The sequence below is a fragment of the Pelophylax lessonae genome, assembly GCF_965119305.1.
Source record: "Pelophylax lessonae genome assembly, chromosome: 2".
Taxonomy (NCBI): Eukaryota; Metazoa; Chordata; class Amphibia; order Anura; family Ranidae; genus Pelophylax; species Pelophylax lessonae.
The window spans coordinates 697,785,495-697,802,943 of NC_138769.1; the positions used below are offsets into that span (position 1 = coordinate 697,785,495).

Consider the following 17,449-nt stretch of genomic DNA (forward strand, 5'->3'; position numbering starts at 1 on the left):
AACAGATGAGACCTACCCCACAAATCCTCGAGGTAGACCAACAGTCTCCTCAAACAGTGGCCTGCAGGAACCTTTCGGCCAGAAGAGGCATCTGACGATGCCATCACATAAACCTTATACAATCTTGTAAAGGTATGAACCGACGACTAAACAGTCGCCTTGAAGACCTGAACCACTGACGCCTGATGGCGGAAGGTCCAGGAAACTAAGCGCCCGAGTAGAATGCGCTTTAACAGGGAACGGGGGATCCCGACCCTTAGATAAAATAAACCTATACCACCGTCTGTCTGATCCATCTAAAGATGGTCGCAGCAGAACAGGCAACCCCTTCTTAGGGCCATCCGTGATCACAAACAGTGAATCCGGTCTTACAAATTGAATCCGTAGTATTCAAATATATCCTGATCGCCCGAACTACATCCAAGGAATGCCATGCAAATTCTCGAGGATGATTGGGCTAAGGACATAGGAAGGACAATACACTACACTGTCCTCATTCAATGAAACTTTGAAACCACCTTAGGAAGGAAGGATGGATTCGGATGAAGAACAACCTTATCCCTATGAACCACCAGATCTGGGGAACAACAGGATAATGCAGCCAGTTCTGACACCCTGCGTGCAGAAGTGATAGCCACCAAGAAGGCCACCTTCTGGAATAAAGTAAGCAAGGGAATCTCCCTGATATTTTCAAAGGGAGGTGTCTGAAGAACCGACAATACTAAATTAAGATCCCAGGGTGGTAACGGCGCGCGCACTGGCGGAGCCTGATGTCGCACCCCCTGGATGAAATTCCGCACCAAGGAATGAGTAGCCAAAGGCTTCTGAAAGAAGATAGCCAATGCTGAGACCTGACCCTTGATAGTGCTCAAGGCCAGTTTCTGCTCAACCCCTTGTTGCAGAAAAGCTAATATTCGACTAACCGAATAAGATCGTGGGTGGAACCCCAGGGGTTCACACCATGCAATGTAGGACTTCCATGTGCGATGATAAATCTTTCTGGAAGTCGCTTTCCTTGTTTTAACTAGAGTAGGAATAACTGAAGCTGACAATCCCTTGTCCTTCAGCACCTGGGTCTCAATAACCAGGCCGTTTAAAAAACCAGCGATCGTAAAGCAGGATGGAAGATCGGTCCCTGAGACAGTAGACCCTCCCTGAGAGGAAGTCTCCACGGGACGTCCGCCACCAGTCTGACCAAGTCGGCGTATCAAGCTCGACGAGGCCAGTCCAGAGCTACCAGGATTACTGGAATTCCTTCCTCCTCTATCCTGCGAAGAAGTCTTGGCAGTAACCCAAGAGGAGGGAAGGCATACATTAGCTGGTATTGCCCCCACGGGGTGACCAGTGCTTCTGCGGTCTCTGCTAGAGGATCGCGGGAGCGAGCCACGAAACTCTGTACTTTTTCTGTTGAATCGTGATGCCAACAGATCCACATCCGGGGTGCCCCAACGTAGGCACAACTGGTGGAAACTTCTGGATGGAGGGACCATTCCCCCTGATCCGGAGTCTGACGGCTGAGATAATCTGCCTGCCAATTTTCCACCCCCGGAATGAACACCGCAGAGATAGCTGGAACAAATCGTTCCGCCCAGCGAAGAATGCAAGCGACTTCTTTGGCCGCTCGGACACTCTTGGTGCCCCCCTGGTGATTGACATAAGCCACGGCCGTGGCGTTGTCCAACTGGATCCGAACCGGGCTGCCCTGGAGCTGCTCGGTCCAGTGAATCAGATAAAGTCTGATCGCTCTCAGTTCCAACACATTTATCGGTAACCTGGATTCTTCCGGGGACCAAAGTCCCTGAACGGATAACAGACCGAGAATTCCTCCCCATCCGGATAGGCTGGCATCCGTGGTCACTATCATCCAATATATTGGCAAAAATGACTTTCCCTGGCTGAGCATCGGAGACCGAAGCCACCAGACCAGAGACTCTCTGGTCTGCTTGCTCAATCGGATCCGATAGTCCAGAGATTCCGGATTCCGATTCCATCTGAGAAGAATCTCTTGCTGAAGAATTCGGGTATGGGACTGGGCCAATGGGACTGCTTCGAAGGAAGCCACCCTCAAACCCAGAACCCTCATGCAAGTCCGAAGGGAAGACCAGCTGTTGGATAGTAACAACTGGACTGCTGATTGAATCTTCCGGAGTTTCCTTACCGGAAGGAAAACTCTTGTCCTGAGTGTGTCTAGAATTAGACCCAGATATTCGAGCCTCTGGGTGGGAACCAGAAATGACTTTTGCTGGTTCACCAGCCCCCCGAATTCCTGTAAAGAAATTATAGTAATTTCTATGTTTTGTAGCAGGGTCTGAGGAGACTCTGCATGAAGCAGGAGATCGTCTAGGTAACCTAGAATCGATATGCCTCTTTGGCGCAGTAGTGCCAACATTGGGGCCAACACTTTCGTGAAGACCCGAGGAGCCGTGGCGAGACCGAAAGGTAACGCCACAAACTGAGAGTGGTTCTCTTCTACGGAAAAACGTAGAAATCGCTGATGTCCTGCGAAAATGGGAATGTGCAGATAGGCGTCCTTGATGTCTATGGACGCTAGGACATCCCCTGAATGCAGGAAGGCTGCTACTGTGCGAATGGATTCCATTTTGAATTATCTTATGTTGAGAAAGGAATCGAGTGCCTTTAAGTCCAGAATTGGACGCACTTTGCCCTCTTTCCTGAGTATTGTAAATAGGTTTAAATAAAACCCTTGAAAAAAACGTTCTGTCCAAGGAACGTGGACTACCACTCCTTGTTGTAGTAAATCCGTGACTGCTCTCCGCAGATCTTCTAAACGATCCGGGGATAGTCGGATATTGGAAGGGAAGAATCGCGCCGGTGGGAGAGATCGAAGCTCGATCTTGTACCCTGATCTTATGATTTCGCAAACCCACTTGTCCGGGATTCTGGAAAGCCATGGATCCGGGAAACCGGCGAAGACGTCCCCCCACCCCAATTATGGGTGGGGGCGCACCTTCAGGCTTTGGTCGACTTATCTTCAGGTCTGGAGGGGGCGGGCTTTTGCTTGCCCGACCAACGTCCCCTGAAGCCTTCTGAAGGAGCTTTGGAGTACTTAATTTTTTCACCCGCGGGGCGAAAAAAACTTTTTGTGAGCAGAGAAAGAAGGCCCTCGTCTTTGACGAGTTCCTTTACCCTTAGCATTTTGCGGTAAAAAGGTGCTCTTTCCACCCGTGAGATCCTTAATGATCTCATCTAAGTTGGCTCCAAATAAACGCTCTCCTAAAAAGGGGATATTAGCCAATGCTTTTTTGGAACTTTGGTCGGCTAACCAACCTTTTAGCCACAGTGTACGCCTGAGAACCACTGCTGAAACTGATGCTCGCGCCAAAAATGGAGTGGCGTCTAACGCCGCATCACACACAAACTGTAACCTCTGTATCATCTGTTCCAACAAATCTGATACCGCCTGGGGGACCTCTTCTAAGTCCCGGCGTAACCCTATGGTCCATTCGGTTACAGTCTGCAAAACCAGCCCAATAGCAATTATTGGTCTGAAAGCTGATCCAAACAAGGAAAAACGTGGTGCGAGACATAGTTTCTATCTTGCGATCCACTGGATCTTTTAAAAGACGGAGCGTCTTCTAATGGAATAACCGTGGCTTATTCAATCTAGCAATTGGTGAATCCACCACAGGTGGTTCTGTCCATTTTTTAATAAGGGTTTCCTCAAACGGATAACGTCTGTTAATGCGTTTGGAAATAGCAGAAGTGCGTTTTGGCAGACTCCATTCTTCTTTGATTGGATTGCCCAAACATTTGGGCAATGGAAAAACCTTCGCTACTTTGATGCGTTTTTTAGTCCCAAAAGGGGATTTCAGTTTCAGTTATTTCCGATGGAGTACCCTGTAATCAACGTTTCTTGAACAGATACAATGAGTGCGTTTACCAACGCTTCCTCTCGGGCTATGGCTGATGCCGAAACATCCTCCTCACTGTCTGAAGAGACAGTACCCGAGCCACCAATCCCAGATGAGGTACCTGCAACTGCAGAAATAGGCTCAGATTCTGAATCCGAAGTTTCAGATAATATGGGGTTAGGCGGGGGCTTGCGCCTTGTCCCCGACAAGCCACTTCCACCCGGGACACAAAAGTTTCCATAATAGCTGACAAGGATTCAATTGTCAGTGGGGTGCTGGAGGATCCTGCAGACCCCTCGAAGGGATCTGGTGGAGATACATGAGTGGCAGGGTCCATGTTAATCCAGGACACTTTGCCAGTAAAAAAGAAAAAAACATCTTTTTTTTTTTTTAAATAAAAAATACCTCTTTTTTTTTTTTTATGTGTATCCCCCTAGCTCAATAGCGCCCCTCAGAGTACCTGCTTCGAGAGAGAGAGAGAGAGAGAGAGAGAGAGAGAGAGAGAGAGAGAGGGAGAGGGACTCTCAAGGCTCACCACCCGATGCAGAGAAGTTTCCAACCAACTGCAGTCAGCGTCTGTCTTTTACAGACTGGAAAGAGCTGTGTTAGTTTTCCCGGGTAGAAGGACGTGGCTCCGCCCCCTGTGTACGCCTTCCGGCGTTCCCAGCTCTCCACGAGGTAGCTGGGCTCATCAAACATGGCCGCCCCCATACAGGAGACAATAGACTCCAAAAACATGGCGGCCGGCGTGACCTGAGGACATTCATGCACCCGGTCTACGGCAAAATGGCGGCGGACTGCCGAAATAGTTTTTCCCAGCACATCCAGCTGCATCTCTGCTAAATGGCGGTTTATCGATCTGCAGGAGGTACACTACAATTAAGGTAGGATTATACCTCCTATATCTGCTGTAATACTACAGTCTGCTGGGTAGAGTGTTAGCTCTCAAACCAAGTCCACTTCCCACCAAACACATGCTGTATTTACAAGGGGGACTTTTAGTGTCAGACAGATACTGACCATGTATGGAGGGGCCCATAATTCATACTGCCTCATAACGAGGAAAAAAGGGAACGTTTACTCACCATACCGAACCGACAGGCACCCTCTCTTCACAATACCCTCTCCACCGGGGTGGGGGGTTGTGGACCACTCCGGACGCCTCGACTCTCTGGTTCTTGGCGTCCAAGCGAGACTTAACTCGCAAGGTCAGTCCCTCCAATGGGACTCCGTCGCGGCCGACCCAGCGCGGAGCTCTGGTCTGCACGCGCTCGTAGGCAGAAACCGGGGTGACCACTGGATCTCAACATCCAGCCCGTCGCCCGGCCCCGCATACTTACTAACCAAGCGCAATGCAAAGGTCTGCGCGCGCTCGTAGGCCGGCTGGGGTGACCACTAGTGTCGCCCAGTCCGGCATATTTGCTTGAAGATCTCACAGGAAAAAACACTGGAGAAAACTGCCTAAAAAAAATATTTTTTCTAAAAAAAAAATCTTGCCAGGACCAGAGATCCCAGCAAGGAACTTAGGTCCTTACTCCTGACTAGACAGAAAAAAACTGATTCTCTGTAGCAGACAGGAAGAGGATATACCCTCTGGGACTGCCCCTAGGGTGGAGCCAGAACGTTTTTTCTTTCTGCCTAGTCCTACTCCTGCGGAGACAACATAACCCAGTTCTTGTGAATCAAGAAGACTACGTCTGTCAATGAGCGACAGAGAAAGTCAAGTTACCCATTAACCATTTGCTGCCCACAATATGTATATAAACGTAGTGGTGTGCAAGCAGATTACCAGGATTATGTCTGAAGATAACATAAGATAAAAAAATAAAAAATTTAAGCACCCCCATTCCTCTGTGCTCTCGCACAGAAGTGAACGCATATGTAAGTCACCCACGCATATGTAAACGGTGTTCGCACCACACGTGAGGTATCGGCGCAAAAGTTAGAGCGACATCAATAATTCTAGTGCTAGACCTCCTCTAGCTCTAAACAGGTAATTTAAAAAGGCGTTAAAAACCTGTTGTTTTTAAGTACCATAGTTAGTCGCCATTCCGCAAGCGTGCCCAATTTTAAAGCGTGACACGTTAGATAGCCATTTACTCAGCATATGGAGACACTTCACATTCTGCAAAAAAAATTGGGGTATATAGTGTTTTTTTTTTTTTTTTAAATTCAATTTTATTTACCTGTGAAACTAAAACAATGGCCAATTTATTCCCTAGGGACTCTCGTCCATAGCATGGTCTGTGGGTTCTAGGCCCCATCGGCTGTGTCCCCAATAGACAATCGGACTGCCATCAGGGGGATGCGTGCAACACCTGTACATCCCCAGAAAACATGGCTCTGCATGGGGCACAGATGCATTTGCCCCAGGTGAAGGATGCCTAACATTTAACCCATACGCTATTTGCTTTTACATCACCAAGGTCTGTAATCAGACTTCATTTAATCCAATTTAATCCACCATTTACCCCAATCCAGGTCTCTGCTTCCACATTTATAGGAGCTTTATAGTCCTTATGTGTACATGCCTACAAATTGTTTTGGGGCTGGCTTTTCAAATCTGGCAAGATCGCCACACCGGCTGTACTTACCATCTCTGTTTGGTCGGAAATGTTCTGCTGGAATGCCTGTAGATAAGCACCCACATTGTCCTCTATTTCCACCCTATAAAAAAACATGAAATATAAATATATTATGAAAAGAAATCAGCATGTATGTACAGTAAAAAGGTAAATTATTTAGGCTTTGGAAGAAGCAGGATAAGGATAGACCTTCAGCACAGCACGCTGTTTGACCTGGGGACAGCGGTGAAAGAGATAAAAGTGAATGAAAACCAAAAACTTATATAGTTAGCACTAGAGCAAGAGGTTGGGAGGGCACAACACCCTCTTGCTGCAGCTGATCACAAAGAAATGGGTTGCCATGTTTAGGTGGCAAAAATTTGATTTACTTACGTTACAGCTTTATTCATCCGGATCCCCAACTGCTGGCTGACTTTATATAAATTCTGTAAAAGAGCACTGGCTGCATCATGATTTCTTCGGGGGTAAACCAGCAGCCAACTGTTCAGAACTGGAGCACTGAGCAAAACGGGACCTCTCATTTCCCTGGACCAGTCTGCAAACTGGGGATTGTATTCTGCCTGCAAAACGGATAGAAGCGTGGCCAGAAGACCCTTGTCAGTCATCACAAAGAAATATGCCCCGTGTCAGTCATCACAAAGAAATATGCCCCTTGTCAGTCATCAATAAGAAAAATAGAATTTTTGTAAGAACTTACCGTAAAATTATTTTCTATGAGTCCTCTGACAGTCACCGCCCGAGAGTATTAGCCTTCACTAATGGGTAATGGGTAATGGCGCACTCTGCAGGAGCAGGCTAGGCAGATAATTGATTATCAGGTTAAAACAAAAAAAAACTTCTATACCTCAGCACGCCACTAGGGGGGGCCATCCCTCAGACATTATCCTAGACCCAATCTAATATTACCTCAGTTTGTAGCAACAACCCCCAGATCCAAAAAACCAGAGGGGTGGGGACGGCGACCTTCAGAGGACTCCGAGAAAATAATTTTTCGATAAGTTCTTACAAAAATTCTGTTTTCTCTTACGGCCTCTGACAGTCGCTGCCCGATGGTATTAGCCTTCACTAATGGGACGTCCCAAAGCAGGGCAGGTATGAGGGGTGGGAAAACCAACGGAACCAAATGAGAAGGTAACGCAAACAGTTGGGCCAGTAACAATCTGAGCCCACAGAAAAAAACTGGAACAAACCCAGAAAAAAAAAAACACCCCAAGAAGGAGGGGACAGTAAAGACAGACAATGTCCCCTTAAACAACTGCCGCACTCAAAACTTTGTGGCCAAAGGAAGCATCCGAAGATGCCAAAACGTCAAGTTCGTAAAACTTTGTGAAAGTGTGCACGGACAACGAGGTCGCCGCCTTGCACACCTGAGCCACAGAAGCCTGATGGCGAAAAGCCCAAAAGGCACTAACGGCTCGAGTAGAATGGGCCGTTACCAGAAAAGGAGGAATCCGACCCTTAATGGAATAGGCCTGAACAATCGTCTGTCTGATCCACTTAGAAATGGCCACCGCGGAGGCGGCCGATCCCTTCCGAGGTTCCTCAGGAAGAACAAATAAGGAATCAGACTGTCGAATCGACTCTATTGCGGACAGATAGACCTTGACCGCCCGGATCACATCCAGGGAACACAAAGCAAACTCCTTAGAATGCCTGGGTCGTGCACACAACGGAGGCAACACGATATCCTCATTGAGGTGGAACGAAGACACCACCTGGGAAGAAACGACTGATTCGGTCGCAGAACCACCTCATCTCTATGAAGCACCAGATAAAGAGAACGGCAGGACAAAGCCGCCAATTCAGACACTCTGCGAGCAGACGTGATGGCCTCCAGAAAAGCAACTTTCTGGGATAACACAGACAGAGGGAATCTCTCTGATGTTCTCAAAGGGAAGTTGTTGTAGCACTGACAAAACCAAACTAAGATCCCATGGAGGCAAAGGAGCTCTCCTCGGGGGAGCCAAATGCCGCACCCCCTGAATGAAGGTGCGGACCAAGGAATGCAACGCCAAAGGTCGCTAAAAAAAAAAAAAAAGATGGCCAAGGCCAGACGCTGATCCACGCCCTTCTGCAGGAAGGCCAAGACCTACGCCACTGAGAAGGAACGAGGGTGAAGACCATTCGCCTCGCACCAAGCGACATACCCTTTCAAGGTGCGTTGATAAATCTTCCTTAAAGTTGCTTTACGAGCCTTTAACAAGGTAGGGATGACCGCCTGTGGAAGACCTCTATTCCTCAAGATCTGGCTTTCAACAGCCATGCCGTTAAAGCCAGAGACTGTAAAGCAGGATGGAAGATTGGTCCTTGAGACAGAAGGCCGCCTCGCAACGGAAGACGCCAGGGAGGTTCAACGACCATCTGAACGATGTCCGCGTACCAGGACCTTCGAGGCCACAAGAATGACTGACATCCGTGCCGACGCCAACCTGCAAAGGAACCTGGACAACAGTTTAATCGGAGGAAAAGCATAAATCAGTCGATAGCGGTTCCAGGGCACCACCAACGCGTCCGCCAGAGGATCGCGAGTTCTGGCCACAAACCTTTCCACCATTTAGTTGAAACGCCAACAAATCCACGTCCTGAGGTCCCCACCGGGCGCACAGGAGGCAAAATACCTCCGGATGCAGGGACCATTCCCCCTGGTCCAAGGTCTGGCGACTCAGATAGTCCGACTGCCAGTTGTCCACACCCAGAATGTGAACACCTGAGATTGCTGGTACAAGCGATTCGGCCCAAGACAGGACTTTGGCAACTTCCATGGCTGCCTGGGCACTCTTTGTGCCCCCTTGTGATGTATGCCACGGCATTGTCTGTCTACCAAGACCGGACACCCATGAAGCTGAGATAACCACCGGAACAGACAAAGCTTTATCGCCCAGAGCTCCAGGACATTTATCGGTAGCGAGGTCTCCCCCGCCAGCCACGTCCCCTGGGCACAAAGAACTCCTCCCCAGCCCGATAGGCTGGCATCCGTGGCGAGAATCGTCCACAACAGAGGCCGGAAGGACTAGCCCTGCATCACGGACGGCGACTGGAGCCACCACAAGAGGTTCAACCTCACCGGACAAATCAAGGAAATTCTCCTTCCCAAGGACCGAGGCGTCCTGTCCCACCTGTCCAGGATCTCTGCTTGCAGAATCCTGGTATGAAATTGAGCAAATGAAACGACTTCGAAGGCCGAGACCATCAGGCCCAGAACCCGCATGCAGGTCCGCAGAGTGGAAAGATCGTTGTGCCTGAGAGCCCTGATCTCTTCCCGTAGAGTCCAGAGTTAGTCCTCCGGAAGGAAGACCCGAGAGTGAGCAGAATCCAGGACCATCCCTAGGTACTGAAGACGAGTTGAGGGAGTCAGTGCCGACTTCCGAAAATTGATGGTCCACCCGAACTCCTGTAACGTCTAAACCGTCACGGCCAGATCGCTCGCCAAGGTCACACATGAGTTCGACCTTAAAAAGAGGTCGTCCAGGTAACCAAGGACCGCAATGCCCCGTAAACGAAGTAAAAGCTGGAACCGGAGCCAATACCTTGGTGAAAACCCTAGGAGCTGAAGCAATGCCGAAAGGTAACGTCACGAACTGAAAGCGCTCCCCAGACACCGCAAAGCGGAAATATCTCTGATGACCTTCGAAAATAGGGATGTGCAGATACGCATCCTTCAAGTTGAAGTCCCGGGGTCTCAACGATGCCACCACCGACCGGATGGATTCCATCCTGAACTTCTGCACCCGCACAAAGCGGTTCAGAGACTACAAGTCCAGAATCAGACGTACCTTGCCCTCTTTTCTGGGCACTGTGAACAGGTTGGAATAAAAACCGTGAAAACTTTCCCGTGAGGGAATGGGTACAATGACTCCTTGGGCAAGCAGATCTTGCACTGCCCCCATGAGAGCCTGAGACGATCAGGGGGGACAGCTGGAGAATGGACGGGAAGAACCTGTATGCGGGGCGAGATCGAAACTCGATCCTGTACCCTGAACGAATCAGTTTGTGGACCCACCTGTCCTGAATGCCGGACAACCAGGGTTCCTGAAAGTAAAGCAGACGCCCCCCACCCCGACAACGGGTGAGGGCTTCCCTACAGGAAGAGGTGGACTGGGCCACCGAACCAGACTGACTGGCATTTGGCGTACCCGACCAAGGCGGCTTGTGGCCATCGGGAAGTTGGGACTGTTTACCCTTCTCCTGCGTCCCAAAGGCACGAAAGCAATTATGTTGATTCCTGAAGGAGGGGCCCTCTACGTGCGGGGGGGGACTTACCCTTGGTGACCTGGGGCAACAGAGTACTCTCACCTCCCGTGAGCCCCTTAATCAACACATCTATAGTCTCCCCAATAAGACGACCCACCTCATAGGGGACCTCAGACACCGTCTTTTGGGAAGCGTGGTCAACCAACCAGCCCTTTACCCAGGTAAGTAGGAGGATCGCAAACCCCACCGCCGACAACCGGGCGATCAACGGAGCCTCGTCCAAGGCCGCGTCACACAGGAACATCGCAGTGTGGATGAGCTGATGCGAAGCCCCTTGCCCGTGTTGTGAGTGCCTGAGAGTCCATCACTGAGGAAAAAAGGTTTCCACAGGTAACCCGCCACCAGATAAATGTGGTGGGCAAGCGCTTCCACACGCCTATCTGCCGGATCTCTGAATACAGGGGAATCCTCTACTGGCAGCAAGGCGGACTTATTCAGCCTAGACACAGTGTGATCCCCTGCCTGGGGACATGCCCAACGTTCGTCTACCGCCTCCAAAAATGGATAGCGGATGGGAAAACGCATAGGCACCACCATGTGCTAAATGCGCCGCCACTGGTCATTCACAATCTCGTGAAATTCCTCAGGGCAGGAAAAAAGCCTGACCCGACTTCTGGGGTCTGCGGAACCCGAAAACGGACCGCTTACTTGACTGAGCCAGCTCATCGTCAAGATTGAGAGTTACTGTTATGACACCAATGAGAGTATTCAACGTAGCGCGTTCCCACGCTATCGAGGAGAAAGATCCCCCCTCCTTCTCCCTCTCAGAAGCGGAGGACCGGGACCCCTCAGGGGGACCATCGTTCGTGGCAACCAATTCGGGCTCAGATTCAGAGGACTGGGAGGGCAAAGGCTGATTTTTGGAGGTGTGTGCCGACATCAGCAGATTCCCCTGGGACGCCAAAGTTGCAAGAGTAGCAGAAATGGAGGCCAGGGAAGAGGATTCAGGTGTACCCGAAGACCCCACCAGGTCTGCGGGGGATTTTTTATCCTGGGAGTCCATTTTTGACTTAAAAAACGGACGCTGGCCCTTTAAAATCGGCGGTTTCCGCGGACCCCCTACAATCTGCACTAACAGAAAGAGCCCCCTGTGAAAACACACTAGCCACAAGTAAAAAACGTTTTGGTTGAAAAATGACAGAAGGATTAACAAAAATCCCCAGCCTGTCAGCACATTTTTACACAGGAGAAATGGTGAAGGAGGAAGCGACCTCACAGCGCTAGAGGCCAGCCCTCGAGCACAGAGAAAAGGTGCCTTTTGAAAGTCAATGACAAAAGTCACAGGTAAAATGGCCGCTTGCCCTTACTAGGCATGTTGCCCACACCCAAGATGGCGCCCAACCGGGAGCATGTGCAGAATCCCAACATGGCTGCTGTCCTCACACAGAGCTTAGATTCTGCACACCATAAAACATGGCGGCCGCCCCAAACGGCAGCAAATTGAGTGTACAAACACATTTTGGCAAACATCGGGACCCCAGGGAGACCCCCTACAGCGCCCCAGAGGGTGCAGGGAGAGAGAAAACCACCAACCCGGCCAGAAGGGGGATCCTACAGGGACCACCAGCCCTGCTATCCCCTGAGAGAGGGCCCACAACCCCCCAAACATCCCCAGGGACAAGGGGATATCAGTACTCACCATCCAGGAAGCGGGCACCGCTCAGATACTGGAGACCTTCCACCCAAAGTGGGGGTGCCGTCAGCCATGGAGGGACGCTGGCAACACGCAGGCGATTCGCGTTGAAACATCCTCAGCGAAGACGCAGCTCCGCAGGCTCGTCCCCATATAGAGGAGCACTGTCGTTGCGAGGCCTGGGCGTACCAGTAACCTGCGATGCTCGGTGGCAGGCTGGGACTCCATAAGGATCTATGATACCCAATCCGAAGCCCAGCTCTGCAGTCACTTATAATCCTCCAGGAAAGGAATCCCTGACAAACTAGTGATAGTGAGAGAAAATAAAAATCTATTGTGTATATAAAAAACACAAGTTCAGAAAAAAACAGAAAACCGAGACATTAGGTCTCAGCAGGGAAGACCTAGCTCTACTCCTGACGCTAGGCAGCTTAAAACTGAGGCAATATCACATTGGGTCTAGGATAATGGCTGAGGGATGGCCCCCTAGTGGCGTGCCGAGGTATAGAAGTTTTTTTGTATTAACCGGATAATCAATTTTCTGCCTAGCCTGCTCCTGCAGAGTGCGTCATTACCCATTAGTGAAGGCTAATACCAACGGGCAGCAACGATTTTTGTCCTACAGTAAAATCCTTTTCTCTGAGGTTTACTGATGGACTCAGTCTTAGACCCTTGGGCTTATGCTGCTCTCTCTTCAGGAGTAGGACTAGACAAACAATTTTGACTACGTCCCTAAGGCAGTCCTAGGAGGTATACCATCACTTCCTGCTTTAGGACTTCAGTTTGTAACAAGCAGCGTCAGAAGAATACATAACCTCAAACCAACAGAGGGGCGGGTGCTGTGTCCGTCAGTGAAACTCAAGAGAAAAGGATTTTACGGTAAGACAAAAATCTATTTTTCTCTTTCGTTCACCGACAAACACAGCTCCACGTCTCCTTAGACCCTTGGGGATGTCCCAAAGTAGAGTCAATATGAGGGGTGGGATGAACACAGTAATTCATATATTTCCCAACAAAGGCTGATTATAGCCAACCAGGTAAAATAGGAGCTCAATCCGGAACAACTGGAGCTCATCACCAGGAAAAAAATACACCCTCAAGAGGCAGGAGCCTCTGTAACCGCACAATGCAAAACTAAGCGGCTGAACACAGCATCCAAAGATGCAAGTACATCCACCTTATAAAGCTTTGTGAATGTGTGTACAGACGACCACGTAGCCGCCTTGCACACCTGAACCACTGACGCCTGATGATGGAAGGTCCAGGAGGCACTAAGCACCTCGACAGGGAAAGGAGGAACCTGACACTTAATGGAATAGACCTGCACCACCCTCTGCCTGATCCATCTGGTAATGGTTGCAGAAGACGTGGCCTGCCCCTTATGTGATCCATCCATAAGAACAAAGAACCGGATTTCCGAATCAACTCCATCACCGCCAGATACACCAGAATTGCCCGAACTACATCTAGGGAGTGTAGAAAAAAAAAAAAACTTCCATTACACTTACTGGTAACTGTGTTTCTACGAACCTTCCAGGACGGCAACACGAGAGATGAGAGTCTCCACCCTACAAGAAACAATCAGTTCAAAGCTGTTAAAAAGGCCCCACCCTTCCCCTTGTCCCTCAGTTGTAAAAAAGTAGTTCTCCAACCGATTCACAAGGGATGAATAATCACTTAGGAACTTACCACCCATTGTTTACATTCTTTCCTCACCCTTTTAACAGGGCGGGAAGTAGGCCTGCCGTCCTAAAAGGTTCGTAGAAACAGTTACCGGTAAGTCTAACGGACGGTTTTCTCCTCTCACCTTCCAGGATGGCAACACATGAGAGGATAATAAAGTAACCACGGGCCTACCCCACCTTGGGGTGGGGACCACTGACTGCAAGATCTTTCTGCCAAATGCCAGGCTTGCAGCGCGTTTTACCTCCACTTCATTAGGAGTAATGCAGATATCTTGGATCAAAAGGCTGATCAGCAGGTCTGTCCCTCTGAAGTCTCTGCCTTCTCTGCTTCAGATGCAGGAGCTATCTGGAGTGAAACTTAAAAGATGAAATCAGAAAAACCATGTGAAATCAGTAGGTTAACAAGATTGACTGTAAATCATCCAGCAATCGTAATCTAGCCTGTCTGTACCATTTCTTTGGGCCACTGACAGGACTAATCCAAGACTTGGTCAGTGGAAAAAATGAATTTTTGTAAGATCTTACCTGTAAAATTCCTTTCTCTGAGTCCTCCGACAGTCGCCGCCTCTTCATATTCGTCACTAATGGGGTTATTGACCTTTTCTCCGTAGGAGTAGCTAGGCAAAAGAATATAAATATAAAAGCTTTTAGCATATCCCACCCCCAGGGGGTGGTCCCCTCAGTCAATACTCCCTGCATTTCCAACTCAAGTTTCAGTAGCATAGCAGTAGAGTACATAAACAAACCCCAAAAGAGGGGCGGGGGGCGGCGACCGTCGGAGGACTCAGAGAAAGGAATTTTACAAAAATTCAGTTTTCTCTTACGTCCTCCGACAGTCGCCGCCTCTTCATATTCGTCACTAATGGGGACGTCCCATAGCAGTGTAGACATGAGGGGTGGGAAAAAAGCAGCCGCCCCTAAAGCAACGCAGTACCCACATCAGAGAAAGGAACCTTACCAAAGTAAGAGAACCAACTGGGCAACAGGAAAACGTGCTCAACAGGAGCAACAAGCCAGGAAAGAACAAGTAACCTAGGGGTAAAAACACCCCAACAGCCAAGGGCCCAAACAAGGGACCCTAAGGCACCGCCGCACTAAGAACTTTACGGCCAAAGGAAGCATCTGCCGATGCCTGAACATCCACCTTGTAAAATTTCGAGAAGGTGTGAACGGACGACCAAGTCTCCGCCTTACACACCTGGGCCACAGAAGCCGGATGACGATAAGCCCAAGACGTACTCAGAGACCTGGTAGAGTGCGCCTTCACAGGAAAAGGAGGAACCTTCCCCTTCAAAGCATAGGCTTGCACAATCGTCTGTCTGATCCATTTGGCGATGGTCGCAGCAGACGCCGCCATGCCCTTCCGAGGTCCCTCAGGAAGGACAAAGAGAGAATCCGACTTGCGAAAGGATTCAGTCGAGGACAAGTAAACCCTGATCGCCCTAACAACATCCAAGGAATGCAAAGCCACCTCCTTCGGATGCTTAGGCTTCGCGCAAAGCGAAGGCAGAACAATATCCTCATTAAGGTGAAATTCCAAGATCCTCTTCGGAAGAAAAGATGGGTTAGGTCGCAAGACCACCTTATCCAAGTGAATCACCAAATACGGAGATTTGCAGGACAAGGCCGCCAGCTCCGACACCCTGCGAGCCGAAGTGATCGCCACCAAGAAGGCAACCTTCTTGGACAACAGAGATAACGAGATCTCCCTGATCTTTTCAAAAGGAGCATGTTGCAACACGGACAGAACAAGGTTCAAATCCCATGGAGGCAAAGGCTCCCTCCTAGGAGGGACCAAATGTCGCACCCCTTGAACAAAGGTGCTAACCAAAGAATTAGACTCCACAGGGCGTTGAAAGAGAACGGCCAGCGCAGAAATCTGACCCTTAATCGTGGACAACGCCAAACGCTGGTCCACGCCCGTTTGAAGGAAAGCCAACACTCTCGATACCGAGTACGAGCGAGGGGAATACCCCGTGGACTCACACCAGGCAAAGTAGGCCTTCCAAGTACGGTAGTAAATCTTCCCCGAAGAGGCCTTCCTAGCCTTGATCAAAGTGGGAATGACCTCAGGGGAGAGACCCCTATCCTTCAGGACCTGGCTTTCAACAGCCAGTCCGTTAAAGCCAGCGACTGTAAAGCAGGATGGAATATCGGTCCTTGAGACAGGAGATCCTCTCGAAGTGGCAGACGCCATGGAGCGTCGACCGCCAGATTCACGAGGTCTGCGTACCAAGACTGGCGAGGCCAGTCCTGTGCCACCAGAATCACCGTGTGCGGTTCCGAGGCCATCCTGCGAAGGAGCCTGGACAGCAGTTGAATCGGTGGAAAGGCATACATCAGGCGATACTGATGCCAGGGCGCCACTAACAGGTCTGCCCGAGGATCGCGCGTCCTTGCCACCAACCTTTCCACCTTGTTGTTTAGACGAGACGCGAACAGGTCCACATCTGGGGACCCCCATTTCGCGCACAACATCTGGAAGACATCCGGGTGAAGGGACCATTCTCCCTGGTCCAGGGTCTGGCGGCTCAGATAATCCGCCTGCCAGTTCTCCACCCCCGGAATGTGAACTGCCGTTATCGCCGGGACGTGCGTCTCGGCCCAATACAGAATGTCGGCTACTTCCCGAGCCGCTCGGGCACTCCTGGTGCCCCCTTGGTGGATGATGTAGGCCACCGCTGTGGCATTGTCCGTCTGTACCCGAACTGGACGGCCCTGAAGCCTGTCCGTCCAACGCAGAAGACAGAGATTTATCGCTCGCAATTCCAGAATGTTGATCGGAAGGGAGGATTCCTCCTCCGACCAAGTTCCCTGGGCGCACAGAACGCCCAGAACACCACCCCAGCCCGACAGGCTGGCATCCATGGTGATCACCGTCCATGACAAAGGACGAAAGGACTTGCCCCCGACACCGCCGGGGACTGGAGCCACCACAAAAGACCCCTGCGGGTGAGACGGCTCAACGACAGCCGCAGATCCAGAGATTGCGGACGCCCGTCCCACTTGGCCAGGACACTCCAGAATCTTCATGATCATTGGGACGTCCCAAAGCAGTGTCAAACATGAGAGGTAGGAGAAAAGAAAAAGCAGAAAAAATTCCCAAAGGCTAACCCTAGCCAATCAGGTAACATGGAGCTCAACCAGTAACCACTGGAGCTCACCTGAAACAAACATACACCCTCAAAGAGGACTCCTGATGGCAGAAGGCCCAGGAGGCACTAAGCATGCTTGTAGAATGCGCCTCAACAGGGAAAGAAGAACCTGAACCTTGATTGAATATGCCTGCACCACCGTCAGTCTGATCCTCTGGAAATGGTCGCAGCAGACGCAGCCAAACGCTTGCAAGGTCCATCCGTAAGGACAAATAGCGAGTCCTATTTCCTAAATGACTCAGTTGCCCTCAGGTACACCCTTGAACAC

At 50.2% G+C, this 17,449-nt stretch overlaps 1 protein-coding gene across 1 annotated transcript in view; it reads right to left on the reverse strand.

The window, feature by feature from the left end:
* LOC309545965 (piwi-like protein 1) overlaps positions 1–17,449 on the reverse strand; it is a gene marked incomplete at both ends in the record, with an annotated part of 237,750 nt that overhangs the window by 138,704 nt on the left and 81,597 nt on the right. Inside the window, 2 exons of the mRNA XM_082245422.1 lie at positions 6,467–6,539; positions 6,830–7,013. Of these exons, the coding sequence (XP_082101548.1) occupies positions 6,467–6,539; positions 6,830–7,013 (257 nt within the window). The remainder of the gene's footprint in view (positions 1–6,466; positions 6,540–6,829; positions 7,014–17,449) is intronic.